General features: G+C 39.8%; 1 protein-coding gene and 1 long non-coding RNA gene across 4 annotated transcripts; one reads left to right on the top strand and one right to left on the bottom strand.

The window, feature by feature from the left end:
* Positions 1-741: 741 nt before the first annotated feature.
* On the top strand, positions 742-17,861 carry LOC110834902 (protein mini spindles). Of its 3 annotated transcripts, none has more exons than XM_087345247.1 (13): positions 742-839; positions 1,825-1,975; positions 2,088-2,284; positions 2,862-2,982; positions 3,729-3,843; positions 8,379-8,459; positions 9,360-9,522; positions 10,174-10,343; positions 11,861-11,998; positions 12,090-12,236; positions 13,575-13,778; positions 14,087-14,213; positions 14,792-17,861. In XM_087345247.1, the coding sequence occupies exons 7-13, from the start codon at positions 9,441-9,443 to the stop codon at positions 14,899-14,901; spliced, it is 978 nt and encodes a 325-aa protein (XP_087201373.1). In that variant the 5' UTR covers positions 742-839; positions 1,825-1,975; positions 2,088-2,284; positions 2,862-2,982; positions 3,729-3,843; positions 8,379-8,459; positions 9,360-9,440; the 3' UTR covers positions 14,902-17,861. The 3 variants fall into 3 exon arrangements, with proteins under 3 accessions (XP_087201373.1, XP_087201374.1, XP_087201372.1); XM_087345248.1 differs by having other exon boundaries at positions 3,732-3,843; XM_087345246.1 differs by lacking the exons at positions 742-839; positions 1,825-1,975; positions 2,088-2,284; positions 2,862-2,982; positions 3,729-3,843 and adding an exon at positions 6,607-7,157.
* Positions 16,145-19,097, bottom strand: LOC147874503 (uncharacterized). Its single transcript, XR_015534201.1, has 3 exons — positions 18,830-19,097; positions 18,079-18,190; positions 16,145-16,205 (listed from the first exon to the last, which is right to left on the bottom strand). It is a non-coding gene; the product is annotated as an uncharacterized LOC147874503 (long non-coding RNA).
* Between the last annotated feature and the right edge of the window lie 4,571 nt (positions 19,098-23,668).

Genomic DNA, 23,668 nt, shown 5'->3' on the forward strand with positions numbered 1-23,668 from the left:
TTAGCAAAGAATCTATCGCCGGCGTTGTCCGAGGCAGACTTAATAGAAGCGTTGACAGCCAATTATCCCGTGTACGTTCATAGATCGGTTTTGTCGGCGAACGTGAGAACTACAGGAGTTTGCTGTGTTGAGCAAGGGGATAGGTTACAAAACTTGTAAGTTTGGGGTGTGGTGTTTGTCAAGCCCAGTAGATGACAGTTTAGATTTGTTGATTTACTTGGCTGGAATTTTTCTTTTTCGACTAAAGTGCTTTGAACACGTGGGTTTGGGTTAAAGATTGTTTTCCTGGAAATGAAATGATATGTCTGTTTCGTGGACCACTTTGGCTGCTCCCTCATAAATATATTTTTGCATAATCCCCTGCTTCTCTCATCTTAGGCTCCCATATCCCACTCCAGGAAACCCTCTGTAATTTATTTTAGAGGGCAGAAATCAGTTAGGTAAAGCATAGAATACCAAACCCGTTTATGCCAATCTTTTATTTCTACAACTCAATACTACTGTAAGAATCCGCTGGTTCTCGGAACTGCCGACGTCGAACTCCCCAGTCTCTCGTACGTTAACTCTTCGGCTACGAGGCGTGTGGTATATTTTGATTCTGGTTCGACCACTTATGTCGATGCAATACGTAGTTTATTGGTTCGCTACTAGATTTCGTTGTGGCCAAGTTCGCAGAGAGTGAAAGGAAGTCAGAAGTTGGTAAGATTTGTTGCGTGATCTAGTCTTTGGAGTCTTGGAGGTGTGGTATGACTGGCGTATGAAGTTTATGTTTAGCGAGTTGTTAGTGTTTCGCCTTGTGGGGAGATATTTGCGTGATAAATGTATTTGAGTTCATAATGGCAAGTATTCAGTCTTAAAATGCCATAATGTAAGAATCATTGCTGTAAGTTTCTGTGTGCGAACAGTGATCTTCGTGGCTGTTATTAGGTTACGGAATAAGAGACTGGAAATTATGGGGTGTTCTCGTTAGTCGGTTGAGGTTGTGTCGATGATTAAATAGACGCCACGAGGCATTGATAAGTGACATTTATATACTCAGAAGTGTTTATTATTTGCGGGTTTGGTGCCTTGTACAGTTACTTGAAGAATTTCAATATGTTCACCTTGGAACGTGAAGTATGCTTGTTTAGCAATGCTGCATGTGTGGTGTGCCCCCAGAACAAAAGAACATATTCAATCAACTGTGTCATATGAATGCTGTTGGGTGGAGAAACGTGATAGTTAAAAGTGAATGCATTTTGTCTTCTGGGAATAGCTGAGAGAAGAAGCTTAATTGATCCTTGGGATTCTACTGAAGGGAAAGCTGTCTGTCATCTGACCAGCCCACTGCTTGCCAGGAAATCAGTGGAGTATGTTCAGTACACTTGGCAGGCTTACTTAATATCACAACAGGAAATTGGCTGTGATCACGAAGGGCACTCCTGTCTGCTACAGATTTATCTGTCTCAACTCGACGTGCATTGTGTTAAGTACATGAGCAATTTGATGTATTAGATGTGCTTGTCATGTGATAGAGTTAAGTCTGCCAAGAATATGTGGCACTATTTATCATTACAGTGCCGTTTGTAACTTGGTTGTTGTATTTCCTGGTGATCAGATTTCAAATATCACCATATTTGTGGAAAGAAGAAAGGCTTTAAAGCACAGTGAAACTAAAATCAGTGGCAACTGAAGTTGCATAGGACTGTTTTTTGTGTGTGTGTGCGCGCGCGCATGTGTGTGTGGGGGGGGGAAGGAGTGGCAGAGTTTTTAGTGAAAATTTTATGATGTGGTGTGGAATAATGTCAGCCCACATGTCTAATGTTTTTTTTGTTTTTTTTGCAGTTGATGGTGGGGGAGAAAAGAAAGTTTCCAGTATGAATCTGTGAGATAGGGAGGCTACTTTTTGTTTCACAGTCGTGACGTATATTAGAAGTGTTAACTTGTGAATGGGTTGGTAGTGAACATGACAAAATCTGTCTTGTGAAAATGGAAGGTGCGTGCTCATTGGCTAAGGTAGAAGTGTTAACTGTGTGTTCTTAGAGGAGTGTGATACATGTATGGTGGAATCTTTATTTCTTGAATGTGAATGTATTTCATCTTTCTAGGAGTAGCAGATTACAAGAAATAGAATGATCCTTCTGAGCGGCATGCTGTATGTAACCTGACCTTCATACAGCTTGCCATAGAAGCAGTAGCAACAGTTGGCAGACTGACTTGATATCAGAACAGGAAACCTGCTGGGAGCATGGAGGAACCCTTGTCCGCAAGGGATTCATCTCTGTCTGAACTTGGCATGTGTTGTGTAAGTACATGAGCATTAGGATGTATTTGATGTGCTTGTCTTATGAGAGAGTTCAGTCTGACCAATATTATATATGGTACTGTAAATGAATACAGTGGCATTTGTAACCGTGTTATATTTTGTGGTGCTCTTAATTCTAATAATGCCATATTTGTGAGAAAAAAGTGATTTTAATGGACAGTAAAAGTAAAATAATCAGCAGTAAGTAATCAGTGGCAACAGACGTTGCATGGGACCGATGTGATGTGTGTTTGGGAAGGAGTTGTAGAGTTTTTACGGACAGTATTACTATGTGGTGTGGAACTATGTTGAACAGAAATATTAAATTTTTTTAGGGACATATACATTCACATCATTCCCTAGAGTGCTGTGCTCACTTCAGGAGCTTCCACAGTTCTTCACGGAAACATTGTTGGTGCCGCGGCACATTCCTGCGCGCAGTCCATATCCCTTGTGTATTGAGGTTTTCAGATATGTTTATTGTGTAGTGTTGATGGATGTGGTTCCATACGTTCTGAAATCTGCTCGCCTTCTCAGTATTCAGTTACTGAAGTATGTATTTTCATTAATGTTCTAGGTCACCAGTCACACCACCGTCATGACTGTTACTTCGTTCTGTTCCCTTTGGATGTTCTGTTTGATGAGGCTGGGTTGAAGTACCAGAACGATATTGGCCGCGGTTGGATGAAATCTTACAGGTGTGTAAAACCTCTGTGTTGAGCGCCTGACACAAGATAGGGCGTTGGACCAACATTTCTCAAAGAGACAGCATATTAATTGGCTCACAAAATGCAGCTTATGTATAGAGCTACAATAACTGGATGTGATTGAGTGTGTCTGTCTGTTCATAAGAGGCACCAGTACAAGAAGTATGTAATCTAAATAATACAGGGTAGTGGGAAATAGGTTCTAACCACAACAAATTGCTCAAGTCCCACAATAAAAGTGAGTACAGATATGAAACTCCATTGTCAATGAATCACTTTACAAGTTACCAACCTTGTTGGCATAGTACACAAAGAACAAGGACTAACATTTGTACCCTTTGGAGAAAGATTCCTCGTTATTAATGTCCGAAACCAGCGCATTAAGGACACTGTCTTTTGACTTCATATCACAAGGAATATTAACTGGATAAATATTCAGAATATGTACCAAGTTGGAAGAGAAATACTTTTTCTGTCAAGCAACGGTAATGCTCTGACAGAGGCTGATTGCAAGTTGGATGTTTGGTGTTATGCGTTTAATCCCTCGTATGTCTATGAACAGGATCCCCCCCTCAATTTCAGATTAAATATTTGAATAAGCAGGAGGCACCCATTCCAAAAATAAGTTGGCATGAGATTTTTTCACATCAGACGACTTTGCCTCCAATGTCTATGAAAGTGGCCCCTTGAGATTCTAGATTTCACGTGCATCTTACACCTTTCCTGGTATATTGCAGCAGGAGTGCACCAGCACTAGGCAGACTGACGTCCGAGAGAAGACCACTTGTGTCCCTGATGGTTGGCCGTCCTGTTGCTGAGTGCGTACATGGAGAAGAGGACTGAATGCAGCATGTAAATTTTGTGTGCCTCTGGAGAGGTGGTGCAGTTTTCTGTTATTTAACCCATTCACAGGGGCTTGCTCTGTTGTGGTAATTGTGTTGCAGGTGTGATAGCAACTTAGATATAAATCATGTGAAATGGGTGTGTGTGTCCGTGTAAGGTGTGGATATTTTTGTAGGGGTGGATGTCTAGTTATGTGTGTAGGGTGTTCTAGGGAGTGTAGTAAAATAGTAAAAATGTCGGCCGCAATCACATTGCGTTAATAAGAGACTGCTTCATAGTGCGGTGACCAACACATCGTGGAATGAGAGAGTTTGTCATGTGCGAAAGGCTGTAAGTTTCAGGTACTCTTGGCTTTGGCCGCAGCTTGTCACCAAAGATGTGATTCCTCTTCCTGGAAATAATATGGTATTTCCTTTTATCAGCTTCATCCCATTTCAAACTAATGCCACAGGAAGAACTTCAAAACATCAGTCATTCTGAATCTGTTCGGAAGCAGATGCGGGGGGCTCTGCAGTTTCACTCGTTTAGGAAGTGCGGTGATGAAGATCTCTGGCATAGCTATACCGGACAGTTTTGATAATCGTGGATGTCCGTTCTCTGACGCAGGAGGACTTTAAAAGTGTGCTGACCACGCATTACTTAGTTTGTATTTTCTCTATGTAAATCTGTAAAGAGATGTCAAAGCGGGAGGTATTAAGTGTTGATTGCTGCATGTGCCAAAATGAAGTCTGACGAAGGGAAGTTCGTGTTCTTAAGTACAGTTACCAGTGGGCTTGGTCATTGGGTGTGTTATAGATGCTCGTGCAGTACAATCTGGTGGCAGAGAGGCTGTGTATTGGCGACATATGCAATAATCGTTTAATAGTGCTTCGTGCTAAGTTCGTTGAGCTGTAGTTTATGAAATCCGATCTATTTTCATAAATGATGGAAGATATTTAGGTTATGGAAATGTTTGGTAATTTGTGTCTTATAGGTGATGTTGGTCGGACTTTTCAAATGACGCAGCTCGCGAGTCGTCTATGCCCTCCTGCAAATTTAATTGTGAGAAATTATCGAGCAGGGAATATCCGTATTAGGTGTTGAGTGCTGCAAGTGCCAAAATGAAGTCTGACGAACTACAGACCTATTTCACTTCTGACAACATTTTCTAAAATTTTTGAGAAAGTTATATGCAAGAGAGTAAATAAATTTTTGAACTCAAACAACATCCTTGTCGAGGAGCAATTTGGATTTAAAAATAAAAATCTCAACAGAAAAGGCCCTATTTAGTTTCACAAATGAAATTGTATGTGCCCTTAACAATAAAATGCATGTGGGTGGAATATCTTGTGACCTAGCCAAGGCATTTGATTGTGTAAACCATGAAATATTACTAATGAAACTGAAATTTTATGGAATTCAAGGTATAGCAGTACAATGGTTTAAATCCTACCTAAATAATAGAAGGCAGAAAGAAGAAATTGAAAGCCCCCATACCAATCATAATACCTATTCAGAATGGGGTATCGTAAATCACGGAGAGCCACAAGGTTCAGTTCTTGGGCCCTTACTTTTCCTCATATATATAAATGACTTGCCAGCAACTGTGAACTCTATGTCCAAACCCATTCTTTTTGCTGATGATACAAGTATCATTATTGCACACCAAGAATTGATCTATCTTGAAAATATCATGAATGATGTCTTTGCCAACATAAACAAATAGTTTAGAGCTAACAAACTGGCACTAAATTTTGAAAAAACAAACTTCATAAAATTTGTTACTAAGCACAAGACATATCCTAAATTAAATATAAGTTTTGAAGAAAAATTAATTGTGGAAGTTGAAACAAACAAATTCCTTGGCTTACAAGTCGACAGTACCTTAAATTGGAAGAAACACATTGAGTATATTATTCCCAAATTAAGCTCTGCGTGCTTTGCCATGAGAACAGTCGTACCACTCATGACAATAGATACTTTAAAGCTAGTTTACTTTGCTTACTTTCACTCTGTATTGTCATATGGATTAATCTTTTGGGGAAATTCAACAGACAGTAATAAAGTTTTTTACATGCAAAAGAAAATAATTAGAATAATGGCAGGTGTCAAAAGCAGGGTTTCTTGCAGAAAATTATTCCGTAAATTTCATATACATCCACTTGAAAGTGAATTTATACTCTGCTTGCTGTCATTTGTGGTGGAAAACATGGATAAATTTAAAAGAAATACAGATGTACATAATTTAAATACAAGACGTAAACATGATCTATATGTGCCAAATGCTAACTTTACTAAATATCAGAAAGGAGTGTACTATACAGGTATCAAGTTGTTTAATAATCTTCCACCAACAATTAAAACTCTAAATTATGATATAAACGTATTCAAGCCTGCATTGAAATTATTTTTCATACTTGTATTGCAGAATCTGAAATTTATGTACATTGATATGTGAAATACGTTCTTGTACTTGTGTTGAAAGTTGTGAAGTGTATGTATATTGTATGAAATGACATGTTTTACATCCTTTGGTTGAGTCCTAAGAAGGATCTATGGAATGTAAATAAACTCTACTCTACTCTGACCTTGAGAGGATTGGCCATGAAATACTGCGTTGGTAAAATGGCAGCTCTCAGACTCTTAGGAATATAAGGTAGAATAATATAAGTGTGGATTGTGTTTCACCTGTCATTCTTGTAGGAATCATATAAGGTACTTAAAATTTTGCAAAATCTTTGCAGTTTCATTACATTGTTGGTATATTTATAAGAAATTCTGGAATATAATTTTGGATAGAAAGTGGGATCACGGGTTGGGAAAGTTGTGGCGGGAAGTGTTGCACCAAAGCCTGTCAAGAGACCAGCTACAGTAGGAGGTGCTGTACCACCAAAGAACACACCACAGAAAATAACAGCTTGGTTGTGTTCTGGCGGAAAGAGATCTTAGTCAAGAAGAAGTTGATGAAAGGGCATCTGCTATCTTCTCTGAAGAAATAATTTTAGGTCTGGGTGATGGGGACTGGAGAAATCGTCTGCCAGCTGTGGAACAGTTATTGCTTATATTCACGTGTAAAACGCATTGGTGGACCCCACTTAATGGTACCTGCACCTTGTCGTGGTGGTGGGGCTTGAGTACCTCAGTGACCCCAAGCATAGCTACTGGTAGGGCCTCCCTAGCCAGATTGGTCGAGGGGGAGAGGTCAGACTAAGACAGGTACCCTGGTCCTCCAGGTTGGGGGTTGGTCGCAAGGCTAACAACCTTGCACCGTAAAAAGGAAGATCAAAGCCTCCGACAGAATGGAAGAGGGGAGTTGAGGAGGCCATAGAAGAAGAAGTGCCAATGTAAGAAAATTTAGTTTTGTTGACGTGTGAGTATAGTGTGCACAGTGATTGGAGCTTGTGGTAAATTTGAGAGTTTGCTGTGTTGAGCAAGGGGATAGGTAATAATGTGTGTAAATTTGGGGTTGGGTATTCATTATGAACTTGGATTGGCTTGCAAAAATCTCAAGCCCAGTAGATGACTGTTACAGGTGATAGGTAGTCTGGTTCGATACATGTGACAGTTACCCTATGTCGAGAGTTGTCAGGTTTCAGTCCTATTGACATGTGATGAGGTTAGCAGCAGTTATGTAAATATCAGGACCAGTAGCAGGGATAGAATGAAATTGCAGGGATGACTGTATTTATAATTTTATTCAGAATCTGCAGTGCAAGAATTATGATTTAGTATAGGAAGCAGTAAGAGAAACATTTTAAAACGTTGTATATAAATAATAGCAATTTTTTTTTTTCACTTTCTGACTTTCTGGTTTCAAAATTGGCGCTAATTGGACCTGTGCAAATCGAGGTAAACAGAATTCATTTCATTTTTTGTGATCTGTAACTTGGTTGTGTTTTCGATGAGGCATGTGTGAAATCAGATTGTACATTTTGGGTCAAGACAAAGATTGGAGTTTTACTTTTCACTATTGTTCTCTCTGTAGATGTTTTGTGGCCACATTTTAAAGTTAACAAAGTGCTGTAAAATTCTGTTGTAAGAGGTGGAATTTTTCCCCCACATGTAATTAAAAGAAGTCAGACGTCATTCCATATGTTTGGAAATATAATTGCGATGTCAGTTTTGGGAGCAGTTTAAAAGGAGTCACTGACATTGAGATGTGGGCTCTGAATTCTGTTTTGTACGTGAAAAGTTGGTAAATTAGCATAACCAGCGCACAAAGTACACCATACAAAATGCAACCGAACCCAACAAAGTACTTAGTTTTCCTGTCCCTCCAAGTGAATTGTGGGATAGCACCTTAAATTTGGTCATGACCACTTCCTTCCACATCCTCTCATTTGACGCTTATAATCCGAGATACTGAAAGAGTCGTTAAATAAACTGTAAATCAGGTCATTCTTTATCCTCCTCCAAACTCTTCTCTTATGTCTGCTCGCTTTCCTTGCTTACTTGTCGCCCCAGAGATTAGTTTTTTCAACGCTCCCATTGGGTATAATAGCATGAAGATTATTGAATTGCATTGCCACCAATTTTTGTGATGAGTGCTTTCTGTTTCCTTACAGCATGCTGGATTAGCCCCTGCCGATATAAGTCGTCATATCACACGTGATCTTCTGTTAAAACTGAAACAAACAGACTGAAAAGTAAGCATGCTCCTCTTTTGTATTTTTCTTTTTGGCGTTAGGTTTCTCACATACTGATGTTTTTTTACAGGAAGGTATGTCTTTTGGTCCAGGATAATGTGATATATTAATTTATTTATTTTAAATTTTAGATTGGATTGTTCCTTACGGTAATCTACTTTGTCCCCTTGTACAGTAACCATTAGAAGTCTTCCCAAAACATTTACTATTCAATGCTAATAAAAGAAACACTTTGAAAGAGGAAGAGCTAATTTTGAATGCTTTCACTTTCCTTCCAAATTATCCAAGTGATAATCACAAACACTTTAAATATTATAGTTAAACTAGTTTGTGTAAGCTTGCATTAAGCCAGATTTATTTGGAAATTTAAAAAGTAGTAAATTTGTATTTTGTAACTTTTTCTGCTTTAATTCCTGAGATAGCTTAAGAATGCAAATTGCAGTGTGAAATGGAAGACATTATGTTACAGTTAAACTGTGTAAAGGATATATAAACTAGTGACAAAAACTACCATCTTTTTTGTATCCAGGAGCGGAAGAAGGCGTTGCAGGCGGTGGCAAATATTTTGCATGACAATAAATTGATATCAAACAACTTGGGCAATGAAACAAGAAACCACATTACATTACCAGCTGTAGAAAAGTTTGTCCTGACACAAACGAGAACGTAGACCAGTGGCAGGAGAATGTTTATGTCTGGGCTAGCATTCAAATTTATGATTTTGAGTTCAGTTTCTTTATCTGTGACATAATTATCAGTTATTACCATGAAGAGAGTTTAGTATAAATTGGCAGCATAATAATCTCGGAAATGCAGTTAAAATTCTGATAATGTAAGGAACTTTCACTGTGTCAAAGATTGTATTTGAAGACTTCTAAAGAAACTATTGACCCATTTCAGCCTGAGATCCGTTCTGCTGCAACGGATTGTGTCAATGCTTGGGGTCAGCAGTGCGGATTTAAGGAGTTCTTTCGTGGTAATATGATTGAATATGCCCTTAAGAGAGGAAGCCCAACCCTGCGAATAGAACTTTGGGCATGGCTTACAGAAATACTTGCCACATGTAAGTATATAAAATTGAATATCTGGACATTGTATTCATGATAATGAGTCAGACGCATGTTCAGGTACATCAGATGCTTTTACAGATAGTTACATGTGGAACTGGGATAGCTCAGTCTGACTGGCTTTGGGCTTGGCAACTAGGGTTTGATTACCATGCCCACTCCTCTACCTCAGAAATAAAGTGGCCAGGAATGACGCTAACTACTCACATCCATCTGCTGCCATGGAATGAGTGGTGTTTAATTAAGTATCAGGGATGTGTTTATTTTAATTTTAGTTTCAAAATATAGTCGCTTTGTGGAGGCCTGGGTTTACTCCCAGTGCAGTCCATGTGGGATTTGTGGACAAAGTGGTACTGGGACGGATTTGTCTGAGGCTGGCTCTGGTGTCCACCCTACCTCCTATTAGATGGGTTTCAGGTGGTCCTTTCCCTGGAGTTAAAGTGTGGTGCCGACCTCTCACCCCCATCTAGTGCTGAGGTCAAGAATGAGTAGGAGTTATACCTCATCTGGTCGCCACAAGGACCTTCAAAACTTGCCTCTGTGGTGGCTTTACTTTCTGCAGTACAACTGATCTTTATTTGGTCTCAGTATGAGATCAATTTTGTGACATTAGAGGTGACTAATTTGAAGCTGATTTATTTTTTCAGTGCCACCCAGGTCTATCCCCAAGAGAAAATTGGTGACGTATCTGCCACACTTGTATGCAGATTTGGAGTATCGTAATGCAAATGTGAGGAAAAATGCCGAGGAGGCTATCGTTCCATTTATGATACGCTTGGGACATGAGACAATGGCCGAAGCCTCAGAGGAATTGAAAGCAAGTGTTTGTGACAATTAAATATTTTACTCTAAGATCTGTTTATCCATTCTGACTTTGTGGAAGTTCTTGCGAAAGTTTTGCCAGACCTAGTTGCAGATTGACATTTGAGAAGCAAGTGTGCGTTTGCTGAGCGCTTGAGTGGTGATTAGGCTTATGTTAATTTTATTACTTTGTTAAATTGCCAAATATGTACAGTCAAACCTCGGTTTACGAACTTAATTCGTTCCTGAAGGTCATTCGCAAACCGAAATGTTCGTAAGCCGAAACTGTTTTCCCCATAGGAATTAATATAAAATGGATTAATCCGTTCCTGGACCCCAGATGATTGCTTATTTAAAATTTTACAACAGTACTTTGTTCTTAACACAAAATCAATGGAAACCATTAAATCTATCACAAAAAAGATAATCACAACACTAAGCAGATCAAATATAGATGAAAACGTAATTTAGTTATGGAGGAGAGTTGACGGCGTAAGTGGAAGGTGGTGAGGAAGTGAAATGTTATTGTTTGGAAGGGGATTCTTTTTCTTTTTTCTGTCTCTTGGCACCACTCGACTCTGCATCAGACTCACTGGGCCTCTGTCTCACTAAAAAGTTGTCCAGTGTGATTTGTTTTTGTCTACGTTTTAAAATGTTTCTAAAGTGACACGTGGCATTATCATTGAAAATGTTTATGCTGCGGCTTGCTACTGCTTTATCGGGGTGATATCGTTCCACGAAACTTTGCACCTCACCCCATTTTGCACAAATTTCACGGATCAAAGAAGTAGGAACATCCTCCCTTCCTTCCTTCCTTCCTTCACAATCGTCTTTTGTAGCTGCTTCTGTAGTTGTTCCAGTTCTTCCGTGCTGAGTTCATCTTTATGGTCCTCCAGTAACTCCTCCACATCTTCATTGTTAACTTCCAAGCCCATGTTTTTGCCTAGAGACACAATATCATCAATAACAGCAGAATCTTCAATGTCAAAGCCCTCAAAGTCTCTGCCTGCAACACATTCGGGCCACAATTTCCTCCAGGCTGTATTCATGGTCCTGTAAGTCACTTGCTGCCAGGCTTTGTCAACGAGAGTTAAGCAATGAAGAATATTAAAATGGTGTTTCCAAAAGTCTCTTGAGTGTTAATTCTTCTTCTGCGAATACTGCCGACGCTGATACTCCCAGCTTATCACTCCACGATGTTGACGGCTTGTGTGTTCGTAACGCGAGACACAGTACGTTATCCGAGACGCTTTGTGTTCGGAAAATTTGTTCGTGAACCGAGGTTTGACTGTATGGCTGTCTGCAGGATGGTATAGGTTCAGAGTTGGCCACTGTTAACATTGTACATCTGCATATAGCTTCACGATGTGCATGGGCGTATGGCAGCTACCTTTACCTCTTTTTAATCTCTAATCCCGTTGAAATTTGATAACATTTAAGTGTAATAAGTGATCTTAGTACCTAATTGGTATGTAACCAGCCAATAAATTCCTTGTTTGTGGATTTGTTAGTGATGTGATATTTTGTTAACAGCCTGGCTCTCGCGATGTTGTGATCGCAGCCCTTGACAACGCAGGAGCGTCTGCTGGTGTTGTTGATGATGATACATCACCTCTTCTTCAGAGCAACGACTTAAAAAACCAGCGCGTAATTGATGAGCAAAACCAGAAGGTATTTTTATAACGCTGTTCACAAATTTGCTGGCATAAAATAAAAGATTACAAATTATAGATTTACATTCTGCCATGTGGCATTTTTTCAGGTTCCAAAGTGGGACTTCACATACGTAAGAGAACAATTTGTGGATTTACTGAAAGCTCAAATGACAGATGCAAATCAGACACTATTGGCAAATATGTTTGATTCAGACTTTCAATCGCATCTTAAAGCCATTGATGCACTAAGAGAGGTAAGTAAGGCTTTATCATAAGTGTGAAATTTGACATTGCAGTATTTGAGGAACTTAAAGGTGTTATCATCCAGTTCTGGCTGTAAAATATGAGATTGCTCGTTTATTATTGACTGCGGTCACCTGTGTCACATATTGGACGATATGTAAAATTGTGTGGTCTGTAAATATTATGGAAGATCTTTCATTAAAATGTGAAGTTTTATTATTTACTGTGAAAACATGATATATGCGAGGGGCAATTAAAAACATCCTGGAATTGTGATATAGCACTGTAATGGTAGGACATATGGCAATGCTTACCTAATCACCTTCAAAGTAGGACCCTTGTGCGAGCGCACACACACACTTGCTCCATCGATCCTGCATTGTTGGAAGCACTGGCGGAAGGCTTCGTTTGGAATCTTCTGGAGTTCGACTTGATGTCCTCCACGGTTGCGAAACGCATCCCCTTGAGGCCCATTTTCAGAGTAGGGAACAGCCAGAAGTCACTCGGAGCGAGATCCGGAGAGTATGGTGGTTGGGTGATGACGGGAATGCTTTTCTCAGCGAGGAATTGCTGCACAACCAGCGATGTGTGGCTTGGTGCGTTATCGTGGTGCAGAAACCTCCCGCCCTGCCACATGTCGTGCCGATTCCTCCGAACTGCTTCGCGCAACCTCTGCAACACTTGCATGTAGAAATGACCCGCAACAGTCTGTCCAGGCGGTACGAACTCATGGTGTACCACAACGTTGATGTCAAAGAATGCCATGAGCTTTCCTTGGACCGGACGAGGCGTGATTTCTTTGGTCAGGGATATGACGCTGTGTGCCACTCGGATGACTGCATCTTCATCTGCGGGTCATAGGCGAACACCCATGACTCATCACCAGTGATGATCTTCGTGAGAAATGTCGGGTCCTGCATACTTTTCTCAAACAGGAATTCCGGGAACTTTTTGACTGCCCTACGTATCTGTTGTGCCATGCAAGAAGCTTGCTTTGCCACTGTACAGGATCCATACTCATGAGGAACTAGATTCTTGGTACTTTTCACTAAGAAAACATCCACTCGACTATTTCACCTAGTGTAGCTTGTGGCAATCTCAGGGTGATGAACTTCATGTTCAGAATGAAGTGTCTTTACATTTGTCTTGTGGAGCAGAGGTAAAAATGTACAGTTGATGAAAAACCTGTCTTTCCTTACAACTTATTGGCCGTGTGCCATCCTGAATTCCACATTTTTATGTGTACAGTTTTAAATGGGTGATTAAATAACTTTGTGCATAAAATTAATTTTTAAATTGTTTAGCATTTGAAAGTTTATTGCAGTGATGTTGCTCCATTTGAATTTCAGGACTTGGACAGTAACAGAAATGGAACAGTTGCCAATTTGGATCTCATATTGAAATGGTTCTCGCTGCGATTCTTTAACACAAAGACGTCAGTTTTGTTAGAAGGACTGACATATTTGCGGGCTGTTTTTACCGAATTGATTCCACGAGAATATGTGTTGTCTGATTATGAGGCATCATGCTTCGTTCCGTATCTGATTCCGAAGGTGAGACGTTCAGTAATTTGTTTAAATTATCTTCTGGAAAATTTTTACATTCCTACAGCTTCAGCTTGCAGTTTAGTAATTGTTTTTGAGATCACACAAATCTGATTGAACTTCGTGTATGGTAGGTGATATTAACCAATGTCGTCGGCTCTTGGTGTAGCGACGCCAGCACTGAATTTTGCTGAAATCCATTTTTAGTTTGTCAGAAATGAAATCCATGGATATGCAAATGAACAGATATGACTTCCCCATTACATGTTTATTTTATGCACTTCTTCCAAAATGGAGCATTCTTTTGGTATTTATAGATTGGAGATCGTACGGATACTGTCCGAGAACTGCTCAGCCTTATCAAACTGGTGTATCCAGCTGAAAATTTTTTTGCAATTATGATGAAAAGTTTGAAGTCAAGCCAAAATGCAACAGCGCGCGCTGGTGAGTAATATTTTAAGTAAAGGGTCATAATTTATGCCCAAGTCGTAAAAGTGACCTAAACTAGAAAACCGAAAATGTTCTGAAATTTTCTTAAAATATATGCACTTAAGCATTTTCCTTTGTTCTTTAAGTGAAAAATCAGTTTTCATGCAGGGGTCAATTTTTTTCTGACCTTATGTAAGATATTTTTGTCTCTTTATTGTTAAATTAGTTATTTCATTATCTGATTTAACACAATAAGGAGGGATTAATTGAATTGTAACTTCTTCATCCATGTTAGAATTGTTTTGTTAGGATTTGGGTTTCAGTTGCTGTAAATTCTTGAATTGTAGCTTCTAATTTGTGACATTTTATTGTTCTGTGGGATTTGATTTGAGCTTTGTGTGAAATAAGCTGTGCTATGATTTATAATTTTATAATGGAACATTATACCTCATCTGGTCGCCACAAGTACCTTCAAAACTTGCGTCTGGGGTGGCTTTACTTTCTGCAGTACAACTGATCTTTATTTGGTCTCAGTATGAGATCAATTTTGTGACATTAAAGGTGACTAATTTGAAGCTGATTTATTTTTTCAGTGCCACCCAGGTCTATCTTCAAGAAGAAATTGTTGGCATATCTACCACACTTGTATGCAGATTTGGAGGATCGTAATGCAGATGTGAGGAGGACATTGTATTCACTATGAGGAGTCAGAAGCATGTTCAGGTACATCAGATGAGCACTTTTGATGTGAGGGACCCAAGCACTTGTAATGTCTCCTCTGGGAGTTCCCACACAGTGTTTTGAGGTCAGCAGTCGAAGTTTGGCGAGCTATTTCCTTCAGGGCAGCACTGAGATCAGGTTTGCAAACTTTCACTCCATAGTTTTCAATAAGTGATCCAAGATGCTGAAGACATCCTGAAGAATGAAAAATTCCAATCATTAGTGTCACCGAGATACAAAATGTTCCATTATAAAATTATTTCACACAAAGCTCAAATCAAATCCCACAGAACAATAAAATGTCACAAATTAGAAGCTACAATTCAAGAATTTACAGCAACTGAAACCCAAATCCTAACAAAACAATTCTAACATGGATGAAGAAGTTACAATTCAATTAATCCCTCCTTATTGTGTTAAATCAGATAATGAAAGAACTAATTTAACAATAAAGAGACAAAAATATCTTACATAAGGTCAGAAAAAAATTGACCCCTGCATGAAAACTGATTTTTCACTTAAAGAACAAAGGAAAATGCTTAAGTGCATATATTTTAAGAAAATTTCAGAACATTTTCGGTTTTCTAGTTTAGGTCACTTTTACGACTTGGGCATAAATTATGACCCTTTACTTAAAATATTACTCACCAGCGCGCGCTGTTGCATTTTGGCTTGACTTCAAACTTTTCATCATAATTGCAAAAAAATTTTCAGCTGGATACACCAGTTTGATAAGGCTGAGCAGTTCTCGGACAGTATCCGTACGATCTCCAATCTATAAATACCAAAAGAATGCTCCATTTTGGAAGAAGTGCATAAAATAAACATGTAATGGGGAAGTCATATCTGTTCATTTGCATATCCATGGATTTCATTTCTGACAAACTAAAAATGGATTTCAGCAAAATTCAGTGCTGGCGTCGCTACACCAAGAGCCGACGACATTGGTTAATATCACCTACCATACACGAAGTTCAATCAGATTTGTGTGATCTCAAAAACAATTACTAAACTGCAAGCTGAAGCTGTAGGAATGTAAAAATTTTCCAGAAGATAATTTAAACAAATTACTGAACGTCTCACCTTCGGAATCAGATACGGAACGAAGCATGATGCCTCATAATCAGACAACACATATTCTCGTGGAATCAATTCGGTAAAAACAGCCCGCAAATATGTCAGTCCTTCTAACAAAACTGACATCTTTGTGTTAAAGAATCGCAGCGAGAACCATTTCAATATGAGATCCAAATTGGCAACTGTTCCATTTCTGTTACTGTCCAAGTCCTGAAATTCAAATGGAGCAACATCACTGCAATAAACTTTCAAATGCTAAACAATTTAAAAATTAATTTTATGCACAAAGTTATTTAATCACCCATTTAAAACTGTACACATAAAAATGTGGAATTCAGGATGGCACACGGCCAATAAGTTGTAAGGAAAGACAGGTTTTTCATCAACTGTACATTTTTACCTCTGCTCCACAAGACAAATGTAAAGACACTTCATTCTGAACATGAAGTTCATCACCCTGAGATTGCCACAAGCTACACTAGGTGAAATAGTCGAGTGGATGTTTTCTTAGTGAAAAGTACCAAGAATCTAGTTCCTCATGAGTATGGATCCTGTACAGTGGCAAAGCAAGCTTCTTGCATGGCACAACAGATACGTAGGGCAGTCAAAAAGTTCCCGGAATTCCCGTTTGAGAAAAGTACGCAGGACCCGACGTTTCTCACGAAGATCATCACTGGTGATGAGTAATGGGTGTTCGCCTACGACCCGCAGATGAAGATGCAGTCATCTGAGTGGCACACAGCGTCATATCCCCGACCAAAGAATTGCAAAGAGTTTTTCAGGTGGATACACTTGTTCAATCTGCCTGAGCAGTGCTTGGACAGTATCCGTACGATCTCCAATCTATAAATACCAAAAGAATGCTCCATTTTGGAGCCACCACACTTTAACTCCAGGGAAAGGACCACCTGAAACCCATCTAATAGGAGGTAGGGTGGACCTACCCAGCAACTGCTATGTTAACGTTGCTGTCAATGATAAGCTCTGAGAGAGCCGGAGGCAGATTGCCCAAGTTGTCTGATATAAAGTTATTCTCATTCAAAATATTCTGCACCTCCTGCAACGCCACCTTCCACTCCTGGATACAAAAAAGTTGGTAGTTTTTGTCACTGGTTTATATATCCTTTACACAGTTTAACTGTAACATAATGTCTTCAGCATCTACCCTACGGATCTCTGCATTAGGCCTGGTTTTCCCGACAGCGGAATACTGCACTCCGGTATGGCTTAATAGCCCACATGTCCATAAATTAGACTCAGCTCAACAATACAATGAGGACTATAACAGGCTGCCTCAGAACAAGCCCCACCCACTGGCTACCAATACTGAGCAGAATTCTACCACCAGCAATACGTAGACAAGATGCCTTGTTACGTGAATTTAAGAAACTGCAAAGAAATTCTAACCTCCCAGTTCACGACGACATCCCTCATCTTAATCTCGAAAGACTGAGATCCAGGCGACCCCCAATAGTTACTGCAGAATGCCTTCAAGCTGGCAATTTTAAAAGCAAAATTGCCTGGGCAGCAAAACAGCCATAGAAACCCTCAGAAGTTACCAACGGGACAAGACCTCCCTCGACAAACATGGAAAACCCTCAACAGAATCCGCATTGGCCGACGCCCTTAACAAATGGGGAAAACTTTAAACAGCCGACTGTGACTGTGGTGCGAGTCATCAGAACGTCAAACATATTGTACAGGATCGCCACCTGAGCATTTCCACCAGAACTTGAATGGATTGCCAATCTTATAGTACTGTATTCTAGTATAGTATTATTATATTTGTAATGTTCATCATATTCTTGTATTTCATGTGTTGTAATATAGCCTTAAGATAAATAAATCATGGCCTTAAAAGACTGATTTCTCTCACTGACATTATTTACTGCTAATGCAAACACATGCCGTCTGTTACTCGAGATTGTACTCAAAAGAAAATACCAAAGTACCAAATCACCTCTGATACAATTACCTGAAAAATTTTCAGTAAACCAAAGAGAAAACTGTAGTGTGAGGAAATCATTAGTTTATTGAACTCTTTACTACGAACAATTATTCTGATCACAAGGAACATTCTAACCTTCTCCATCCCCAGCTGCTTCGGCAGCCATCTTGGCCTGCTTCTGTTGCTGCGACATGAGGTAACGAATGGCCAAGACAGTCTCGTCTTTCACTTTTTCAAATTCTGACACCTGTATTGGAGAAAACAAAGTATCTACCTAATTAAAAATACGTAATGAACATGTTAAAACAATATACAAAGTCAACATTTAGGGTATCCTCTATATATTACAGAGAATGGGTAGTAAATTAAAAGATGTTTATTTAATAACATAGCCCCGATGATAAAGGCAGCAAGAACCTTTGAAGTGGTGGCAAACGTCTACCGGACTACATGACGCTACAACCTAGAAGACGGCTATCTTCATGTGTACAGTGCTCAACATGGTTTGAAGAAGGAGCATCAATATGTCAGGAAGGATTGGAAAATAACTGGTATGAAGTATTCAAAGACAAAAAACAAACTAAACTTAAATCCGTACCTCAAATAAATGCTTCTCTTTCTGCTGAAACTAAATTCTGGAACCCTGGTCTTAAAAGGCAAAATGCTGATGTTGAGAATAGTCAACATAACCTTCATGCTGAACATAAACCAGACCATTACAGGTGGTGATGGAAGATTATTCAGATGATGTAAAAATCGTACTGCGTTTATGTCAAACCTCTCCCACCTATCTCATCTGTCAAAGTTAGCCGCTTGATCTTAACACTGTACCATTTCTAAAACAGAAAAATCATTCATGTTCTCAAGGTATGAGAATAACGCTTACCTGAAATGTATTAAGAGATTTAAGTTGGGGTTTTAGAGCATCACCGATCCACCTATAAATTTCAGTCACCAAAGTTTTCCCTTCTTCTCTTACACGTTCATCTCTGTCTTTTATTAATGGTTTTATCTTTACAACCTTTGAGCCAAAAGTCCTGCAAAGAAAGTGTCGGACGTATTATTAGTGTTATGTAAAGTACAACAGCGCACGAGGAAGACTTTCACACGCATCCCTTTGGATTACAAAGACCGGCGTCAAATACAGGGACCGTAACATTGTAAAAACACAACCGAGTAAAATCAATTCCTTCGTCGGTAATTAGATTAGTTGATGAAGTTGCATAACTGCAGTTCTGCAGCAATTAATGTGAGAAAATATGTAGTTACCATCACTGTTATTTTGTGATGCCATATCAGCTGTCAAGGTTATTGCTGGAACAACATATATGATAACGTGGGAGAGATGTGGAGTTGAAATGTTAAAGATAGGAGGACAGAAGAAATCCAAAAGAATCACAGAATTATCCCACGTTTATTACAAACAGACAGTCCCATTAAGAAAGAACACATGGTAAAGTGGAATTACTTACTGAAAGGGATTGGGGGGTGGGGGGAAGCTGAAAGATACTATCACGTGTAACATCCTTCAAGAATAAAGAAACTGAGATCCTGTGTAACTGCTGAGACAAGCTGAAACAATGTTTGGATTTTTATGTTCTATTCCTTTCAGAAGTTCCTCCTGAACAGCTTCAAATTTCTCTTTTCCTATGAGAGTAATCTGAACAGCCAGTTGCCTTGTTCTTGCTTTTGGTGCAGCAAAACACTTGGAAATAATTCCAGGCATCACTTTTCCAACAGTTCTGTAACCAAACAAAAACAAAATGCTCAACTCATTACCACACACACAAAGTATGATGATCAAACACTCTGTAAGTTTCTTTAAGAAAGGAAAATAGGCTGAAAATCATACAGAATAAAGAAATATTTTATTATTATACGCTGCATCTATGTGTACTCTATTGAAATGTATTAAATGAAATTAAATTCGTGGCGTAACAGCTCCAGAGAGCCAAAGCCTCACGTTCACATGCCTAAGCAGAGGTGAACGATCATCCAACCAGATACAGGGTGACGTGTGGTCAGCACGACGAACCCCCAGCCATTGCTGGCTTTCCTGACCGGATTGTAGCTCCCCAATTTCTTCACGATCCTGAGTTGGCACCGGTCCCATACACCGGTCGAAAGCTCATGAGAAAATTTCTCCCCCGAGACTCGAACCCGCGCGCATTCCGTCCGAAGCACGATGCCTCAGACCGCGCGGCTATGGCGTTGGACATTGAAATGCATATTCTTGTGTTTTCTAGTGAAATGTTCAGGCATCTAACAAATTGCATTTTGATTAGTGAATTAAGTAAACATTCGCTAACCCCCACCCATAATCCTCGAAAGAAATGGGCTCTTCAAAATATCTCTACTTTTATGTTTATGTAATCTGTTGCATCAAAAAAAGAGTTCCCACTCCCTCACAAAGGCAGACTGTGAAGAATAATATACACAGCAGATGTACACCGAAGGTTGCTTAGGATAATATTTGGACCTAAGTGTAAAGGAAAGGTAGAAGGTTGGATGAAACTGCATACTAGGATTTATACTTCATAAAATATTATCAGGAGGATGTAACATTAATGGAGATGACAAGAAATTTATATAAAATGTTGGTTGAAAGAACTCAAAGGTAGAGCCCACTTGAAGACTTATTTATGGATGGGACAATTTTATTTGAATGGATCTTAGGGTAATGGTTGGGGGGTTTAAACCACATTCAGTTGGTTCAGGACAGAAAAGACTGTATTTGGCGCACCCTTTGGGCATTACGAATATAATCGCTTATGTTTTGGTTTATGCGATGTTTCAGTCCCTGATGGACAAAGTATTGGGAGGTCTACTGCTACATAGATGACTTGATTTTCAGTTCTACTCCTGAAAAGTACGCGAAAAGGCTAGAAAGAAAGACCCATGGCCTGTGCTTCTGGACAGTTACACGAACACGAACAGATATTGAGCTCTAGTGAATTAGAACTTTTAGCTCTTGTGTGGGCCACACGTCACTTCCGAAGCTATCTGTATGGTCGTAGCCCGATCTGACTATCGAGTATTATCTAAAGAAATTCTCAGACACCAACTCCCGGTTACTGAGATGGTCTCTCAGATTAGCGGAGTTTGACTTCACAGCAGAATTCCACCCAGGAAAGTTTATGCAGCTTGTAGACGCCCTAAGTCGACACATCGTGACCCTGAAAAACGACCCCTTGAGTCGGGAAAACATGGCGACAGGTTTTGTCAGATTGTCTGTAGAAATAGCTTTGACAAAGGTCAGTTTTACCTTGACAAAGATGGCTTACTACATCGGCGAGCGGGAGGTCATTGCCCCGATCAGGTGGTAATACCACGTGGGTTAGTAAATGACGTCATAGCCTGGAATCGCAGTCACACCCAGGACAGAACAGGACTCTGAAGCCACGGATGAAGCGAGCGATACTATCCCATGTCAGACCGACCGACGGTAACACGGCCATGAGAATAAAGTCCCAGTGGGAGACCCGGAAGAGGCGAGGGAGCCATCTCAAGCATGCGCCGTGGATCATAAAGCATCAAGGATTGGACTGCGAGACGCGGGATCAACATTTGTAGATCAACGATCACGCAGGTTATGAACTGGCCGTGACACCGAATGAGACTCGAGTCCATGCCTACCGATTCGCGTAGCTAATGAAGAATCCCTGAGACAACCCATCAAAACGCCGAAATATCCCACCAGCTTCGTCACTCTCCAAGATGGGACGCAGTGTGCTACCAGCCACGTCGTAGCGGACGCCGAGATGTACGCGACAGACATTAAGGTGGCTCATAAATCCTTTGAAAGTGTGACAAAGTTCAAATACTTGGGAAAAACAAAAACGATTCAATGAGGAATTTAGGAGGAGATTAAATTCCGGAAATGCTTGCTACTTCTCTGTTCAAAATATTTTGTCTTCCCGTCTGATTTCTAAGAACCTGAAAATTAAAGTATACAAAACAATAATCTTGCCTGTTGATTTGCATGGGTGTGAAACATGGTCAATTTCATTGACATTACTGTGCTAAAAATTTCGGGCACAAACCTGGGTCCACATTTTCGCGTTCCGCTGTTATGTTATGGCAGTGCGCGTCAGTGTGGACCCGGCTTTAAGAGGCCGAGAAGTGAAAATGAAACTTCAAGATAAAAAGAAGAAGATGACAGAGCTAAGACTCGAGAATAAGTGTCCATATCCAGAAATTCATTCCGTATCGAGCGTATTTTATTAGCCACGTGATCTAATTAGAGGTTTGTGGAGACTATTACCGATTGGGTACAAGGATGCTTTGTGGGGTGGAGTTATTTTAACACGTGCTCGTGGCTGATTTTCAAAAGACATGCGTAATTTAGAATTTAAAAAGAGCCGGTTATTTCGACAGGCTTCTGCACGCTGTCAGAACTTTCGTTCACTGTTTAACGTTCAAATACTTCAAGCAAACTTTTTAAATTTTGGGACTTTACTGAGTTACGACGTAACTGACCATGAGTGCCAAATGCAACGTGCGTGTTATTTCAACAATTTTAGCGTTCCTGAATTTTTTGTCACAGTAAACTTACTAAAACTGCAGCTGTGGTATCTTGCTTGGTGACACACCCTATGCGACTCCACACCCTCCACCCCCCCCCATTTAAAAGAAGGTTGAGGTGAAACAGGGTTTTTCATGTTATTGTTGTTGAAATAACATTCAATATGACACTCCTTTTTCGATCTTTACTTTTTATGTATGAGGGGATGGTTATTCATGTAACAAATGCTTCGAACCCCCTCTGAGCTTAAGATTAAAGCAGGGAAGATCTCTATCTATCCACCTGTCTTTATTATCCAGAGTTTCCGCATAAAACACAGTAACTAAGTACAACAGCAGAGCATACAGGCTTCGATTCAAACCAGTAACCTGCCGAGTACGAACCCCATTCCACACCCCCCAGCGCCCAAGCCGCGCGTCGCTGCCTGACCTTACCCGTAGCAGCAAGACAGAGCCTTCACTGTCTTAGTGTGTTCGTTGCTTGTGTTCTCAGCGTCAATAACAAATATAATGCTCCCTGCGCTGTGATCTAATAGGGCAAACCACGGAAGTCTAGAATACTTTTCCAGAAGTCAGATTTCTTGAACAGCCCAGCGACTATTACATTGTCAAGAAGCATTCTGTTCTCTAGTTTGTTTCGCAGTCAAATCTAGAGCTCATAACGTGACGAAAACAGTCCTAATGTATTTGAATACATTTATACAAAGACTGAATAATGGCTACAGAATTTCATGAAGCTAAACCTACGATGGCTCAATTTTGTGGGCCCTCAGATTTTAACTGGGAAACTTGGATGTTTTCAAGTTAATGTATGTTCAATAATTCTCTTGTGTTTTGATTATTTACGACGCGAAACTTGGTCAGTGGCATTTATGCAGTGTCAAAAACGCCTACATTTTGCGTTTTGGACGAATGCTTTTGTGCTGAAAAGCTTGAAACATTGGGTACTCGGTTAGTAACAGCGGAGGGATACATAGTGACATAGCGTGGGAACCGTGGCGCGCCATTTGCTTGTCTGGTCTGTGACGTCACTTATCCCAGGTTAAAATTTATATAATTTTATGTGTGTCGAACTTTAACACCCAAATAATAGGCGTACTAAATATATTTAGTGACGTCTGCACTTATTATTTTGATCATTAAATGCCGTCCGTTTGTTAGATTTAGCTTGAACCGTCACAGGATGTCAGGTGGGGTGACA

The sequence above is a fragment of the Zootermopsis nevadensis genome, unplaced genomic scaffold, assembly GCF_977971745.1.
Source record: "Zootermopsis nevadensis isolate Lab colony 2312 unplaced genomic scaffold, Znev_1.0 Znev_ptg000008l, whole genome shotgun sequence".
NCBI lineage: Eukaryota > Metazoa > Arthropoda > Insecta > Blattodea > Termopsidae > Zootermopsis > Zootermopsis nevadensis.